Here is a 6,000-nt window from a genome sequence, read left to right on the forward strand (position 1 = left end):
AGGGGCCGTAGAAAGTCTTCTCGCGGGCCGGATGTGGCCCGCGGGCCTTGACTCTGACATATGTGCTCTAGAACAAGTGAAATATATGACTCAAATTGTGAACAGTGGGCTTTTAGCTTTGAGGAAAGCAAGTTGTGACGTACTAACAATTCAGAGTGAAAGTAGAAACACCTTTAACTGTTGAATTGGGTTTTTTTGGCTCATAGTTCCTGTCGTTGATGTCTATAGTGGGAAATCCGTATGAATATCATCAACATAGATACTAATTTGCTATTCCATATCAGCTGCTGCAGAAGATGTGTGGGGAAGGTGAATTTACAGATGTTGTGGTTTGAAAGCCTTCATAAATACTGTCTAATAAAACAAATAATGGCAACCTGACACAAGAGCTATGTGCTTGCATGAGTGTCACATTGGGAAGGGACTTCACATGCACAACTCATTTAGTGCTGTGACTCATTTTAGACGATAATGTACTAATAGGATTATGTTGCTTAAGCTTTTTTACAGCCATAAGACTTTGAAAACTAGCAGGATGACTCATAGCTGGAGGAAGTCTTATTGTAGTGACTACTAATTGCCAGTATTTTTGGTGATAACAGCACTAATACTGAATATAATTGTTAGAATAGTTAGCCACATAAGTCATCGACAGTGACAAATGTGAGCAGTTTGGCTTCTCTTTTACCTGCGGACTACTGCAAACAATCACCTCTCATGCTTATAATCATGCTGCAAACCCTTCTCTTTCTTTTGGAATTTCTTGTGCCACTCCCTTTTAGTCAATGTGTCTTGGAAACGTCATCTCTCCAAAGTAAAGGCATGTCATTGCTCCCTCCCTGTCTTTCTCCATTAAACTAAAATAACTTCCCCAACCATCTGTCACTGAGCTCACAGGTCTTCTGTTGCTAAGGAACAAGTCAGACACTTGTTCATGTATGCAGCCTCATATGATTTTTACAGTATCTACATATACATTTGCCCCAACAAACCATCAATAGTTATGTGAAAATCCGCAACTTTATTAGAGCCTGATGGTAAAATAATCACCAAGTGTTTGTGATATGAGTCATAGTAGGGTTCAGTTACAAATAATTTATATATTCTTAGGGGTTTTGGTTGTAAGTACAAGCAATAGTCTGTAATTACTACACAGTGAAGGATTGTTCACCCATTATTAACTTGATTTATGTCCTTCAAATAAATTTGCCAAAATGAATTAAAAGGATTGATTGACTGATTTAATTTCACCACAGACAAAAGCCACACTTTTTATTTTTTTCATCTACTTGCAGCCATCAATAAATTTATCTAACAACAATCCACCCCCAGGCTTAAGTAAGGTACTTGTGGAAGAAGCTAATCATTGTTTGTACACATGCTTGTCTGAAAGCTGCTTACGCAGACGTCAAGAGCACCCCAAATTAAGTTTCGTGGCCTTTTGTTTTTGAACAAACAGAAGATTAATCTGACAGAGCCAGCTAGTAGGTCATACTGGGGTATTTCAGAATGATTGACAGAGCTGTTTCTTTAAATATTGTAAACATGAACTTCAGATCAATTTATATTAACATAAAGTTCAGTTTGACATCTGTTTATGTTTTCCAACTGTTCCTGTTCCCTTATGTTTGTTTTAAAGACATAAATAAATTATAATTTAAGTTTTGTGTGGAGATTCAAAAACAGACATAATGAAATATATTGGTTTTAATTTGTACTTCAATTTGAAGTTTTTATGGGTAAAGACATTTATTTTTACTAACATTCCTGCTGTAGTTTTATGGTTGTATTGTACACTTATTTAATCAAAAAAGCTTCTCTTCCTCCATTTCCATATCTTCATCTCAAGACTGAAGAAAAAAGCAGAATAGCAGTTTTACAAAGTTTGATACTTGAACTCGTTCTTAAACAAGGTTGCCTCCAAGAAAGGCTTAGTCATCAATCAGAGTGTAGAGGCGATGTTGATGCAGTTAAGTCAGCAACTTTTCCTCTCCCAAAAACTTCAAGGAAAGAAGTTCAGCTGCTCCTCTCAAGGTTTCAATGTGTCCCAGAAAAGTCCAGTAAGGGTCAGGAGCATCTCTTAGCAAGGATTCATCAAACTGACTGGGTCTGAGTGCAGCATTGTTGGATGCTGAGCTGGTTTAAAACAGTTTAAGTTTTCTTTTCTTATGACGCTTCTTTCAAGCTGTTTTACGAGTTAGGGATCATGATTATTTATTTGTGGATTCATAGTTTGTAGATCAGATTGCAATAGGTAAACTTACCAAAACAATGTGATATCACAAAGTTCATGTGAAACCAAATCTGTGACAATCTGGCAAACCTTTGTAACTGTAACTGTGGCAACAAAGAAAATAAAAAATGTTTTTTACCACCTACAGTTTGGCAAATAGAATAAGCCTGTTTTGTTGTTTTTTTTCTTTTTGTTGCAGCAAATTTCTTCAGAAATTACACAAAACTTCATTCTGATTTAAAAGCATTTGATTTCAGCAAGTTCAATATAGCTATTTGGGATAATTCTTCTTTAAAACTACTGTTCTTTCAAATATAATAAGCAAAAGATAATGCTTTAAAGATAGCTAATTCAGCCTTTATATCATGATATGAAGCCATCATATAATAGAGCATCACTGCCCAAACTTTTCTCCATCACTGATGAAGAAAATGTATTAGCATCAAGCAGAGAAGTCCATTACTGATGATGACAATTGCATTACTTACACTACACGTTCATTTTTATTTCTGAAACTGTGTGGGTGTCATGACCGCTTGCAGAAACCTGCAGCACTTTATAGAGAAAGATATCTCTGAGTGATACTTTCCAAAAAGTAATTATGGAAATGTCTGCTGTTCAACAATTTAATTTCAGGCAGAAGCTTGGAAAGGAAAACAATTGGCACTGAAAAGGGAGAGGAGCTGTTATACATATTTGCTGTTCAGCAATATCTTATTATACAAGTCTTAACTGCTAAATTAAAGCTCGCAGTAATAATTTGTTTTGGATTCCAAGACATTCGTGAGATATAATGCGTGCAGGTTCTTAAATAATGAAGCCAAAAAACCAGAGTGGATCCTTATGATAAAGTTGAACGGTTTAAATTCAAAAATAAATTTAAATTTATTTTTGAATTTAAATTTCCACAAAAAATAACTAAGAGTAAACAAAAGAGATGAAAGAGAGGTCAAAAAACTGTGTGGCTCCAAGTTGGACTCACGCCCTAAAATCCTAACTGCAATTAGATATGCAAATTTACAAGAACACATTAGTCCAATATAACAAATTAGTATGCAACAGTAATCATTAATAGTAATCATTTTTAGTAATCATTTTATCCTAGCCCTGCAACAGTCTGGCGACCTGTCCAGGGTGTTCCCGGGCTCTCGCCCGGAACGTAGCTGGAGATCGGCACCAGCAACCCTCCTGACCCCACTAAGGGACAAGGGTGAACAGAAAATGAATGGATGGATGGATTTTATCATAATAATCTAGTACGTGTCAAAAGTAATAATTTTTAATTTAAATTTTATAATAATATTTTTTCTTTTCCTTGAATAATAATAATAATAATAATAATAATAATAATAATAATAATAATAATAATAATAATAATAATAATAATAATAATAATAATAATAATAATAATAATAATAATAATAATAATTTTTATCCTAATAAACAAATTATACAAATAAATATTTAAGATATTACTTCTACAATGCACCTCTTGGCTTCTTCTCTTACTAATCTTGTCAACCTGTTGTCAGGTTACAATGGCTTGGTTTGCAGACGTGCTATGGCACGTCTGCAAACCAAGAGTCTGCAACTCTTTCCACTATCAGATGATGGACTTAACAGAGTTCTGTAAGATGTTCAAAGCTTGAGATACCAACACGTGTTGGTTATAAAATAATTTCTTTGTAAATAAAGTTTAAATCATGTTAGATTGCCAATCCCCTCCACAATTTTTACTATTGCTTGTTGGCTTATCACATGCAGTCGTAATAAGATTCACTGAAGTCTTTGGTTTCAACTAGATGAAATACAAATAAAAAAAAGTTAAACTATTATAAATGCTCTTTCAAAATTAGTGACAAATATGTATCCATGTTTTTTCTTTCCTTTCTTTCTTTGTTGGTTTCTTTGTTTCTTCTTTTGCTTCTTTCTTTAGCTCTTTCTTTCACTTTCAAACGTGCACACACACACACACACACACACATGCCCACACACCCCCACAGACCTGATAGTCGGAGCCCACCTGTTTTCTCCCGCGGTGAGGGGTGGCTCCGCGGGGAGCTCATCATCACTTTAAAACGCACCACGGAGGGAGCGCTCTTAGTGAGCACAGGCGCACAGGGATTACCTTGTTACACCGGAGGGAAACGTGTCGATCTTCGTTCACAGTCTTGAAAACTCCTGTAACTTCTGAAAAAAACAAAAGCAAACACCCTCTGAGTTGAAAAAAAAAAACTTACTTTGTTCGAAGGTGATACGACTTTATCCGACTGTGGCAGGTTGGCGAGGTGGTTGCGGTCATTACGTACGAAAGCAGTAGCTGATCTCAATGTCTGACAAGAGAGTTGGAGCTCGAAAGCGTGTAGTTGTGTCTTCCTCTTGGTTTTTATTTGAAGATTCACATAAACCAACATCTTCACTGGACTCTAAGTTCTGTTCTCAGACCGCGCGCCACTGAAGTGGAGTCCAGTGTTTTCGCTGCTGATAACCCGCAAGGAAGCATGAATGTTTCTCTTTTCAACATGACCCAGGGCGTGCTGTTTAATGGGAGCCAGACCTTTGTCGGGGCTCTGGATACATATTCAAGTAACAGCTCAGAGACCGTGATGACCGATGATGGCGGAGGGTCGCTGGTGTTGCTGCAGGATGAGCGCAAACTCTTTGTCATGCGTGTGGTCCAGATCGCGGTGCTGTGCGTCCTCTCGCTCACCGTGATGTTTGGCATCTTTTTCCTCGGGTGCAACCTGATGATCAAGTCAGAAAGCATGATCAACTTCCTGGTAAAGGACCGGAGACCTTCCAAAGACGTGGAAACTGTCATGATTGGGCTCGGCTAGAGGACAGAGCTCAGGCGCTGTGGGAGACCCAGAATGGGGATCAGGTGCGGATTTTAGGATCTGCATCTGGACGCACCTGTCGTGGATGTTTGATGCGTGTCAAGATTAACGATATGCAAAGAACTTTACTTTTCCTTCCGACAAATGACAACAGGAAAGTATTCCTAAACGACCAATGTTTGTGCGTAAAGTTCGTGCGTAAACTCCAGGCAGTTGTTTACACGTTTACGATTCTTACATGTATGGAGTGGTTTTAATATTGCCAACTTGAACAAAGTAACAACAATGTTTACAAGCTGTTACCTCATGTTTCGCTTTGGTTCCCCCTTCTTTTAGAAGGATTTCTATTTGAGTCTGTCTGCAAGCATGATTGTTATTTCTATTCCTTCCACGCCTGAACTATAATCCGTGGACGTGATGTAGGTATGTTTTTTTTGTTTTGTTTTGTTTTTTTGAAGACAAAGTATTTTCTTCCTGGTCTCAATATTTTGTAGATTATTTTTGAAAAAAATGAAAATAAAAATGATCTCCGTGACAGCTTGATGGAAGTGATTGTAACTGTTTGGCATGCTCGCGGACTGATCTGTAAGGTGATTTTTGACACGTTTTGCACTTTTAAAAATGACAGAAGCTGCATGATATATTTTGTACCAAATTGTTGAAACTGCAGCATGCAATTAAATATGACAATTCACTTCTCCTGTCGTCATTACTGACTGATTCTTGTTTTTAAGCAGAACGTTTTTTTAAATAACTTCAAATTGTTATAAGTTTTCCTTTTGTGTTGTTTGGATATGCAGTTGTTTGTAATTTTAAGCCTCTTTCATAAATTACTCAGAACAATTTTTTTTTGAAAACTTTTTATACCACAAATATCACTCGGGTTTTTATAGAACGGTCCAAAAAGCAGAAAATATTGAGTGACCAGTA

The 6,000-nt window shown here is 36.8% G+C and overlaps 1 protein-coding gene across 1 annotated transcript; it reads left to right on the forward strand.

The window, feature by feature from the left end:
* The first annotated feature begins 4,325 nt into the window (after window positions 1–4,325).
* On the forward strand, window positions 4,326–5,764 carry rprml (reprimo-like). The gene has a single exon (XM_044100230.1). The coding sequence runs from the start codon at window positions 4,735–4,737 to the stop codon at window positions 5,068–5,070; it is 336 nt and encodes a 111-aa protein (XP_043956165.1). The 5' UTR covers window positions 4,326–4,734; the 3' UTR covers window positions 5,071–5,764.
* Window positions 5,765–6,000: the final 236 nt, after the last annotated feature.

Source organism: Gambusia affinis, linkage group LG19 (assembly GCF_019740435.1).
Source record: "Gambusia affinis linkage group LG19, SWU_Gaff_1.0, whole genome shotgun sequence".
NCBI classification, from domain to species: Eukaryota; Metazoa; Chordata; class Actinopteri; order Cyprinodontiformes; family Poeciliidae; genus Gambusia; species Gambusia affinis.

Coding starts and splice junctions, on each gene's coding strand:
- rprml (XM_044100230.1), top strand. CDS start 4,735: ATGAATGTTTCTCTTTTCAACATGACCCAGGGCGTGCTGTTTAATGGG.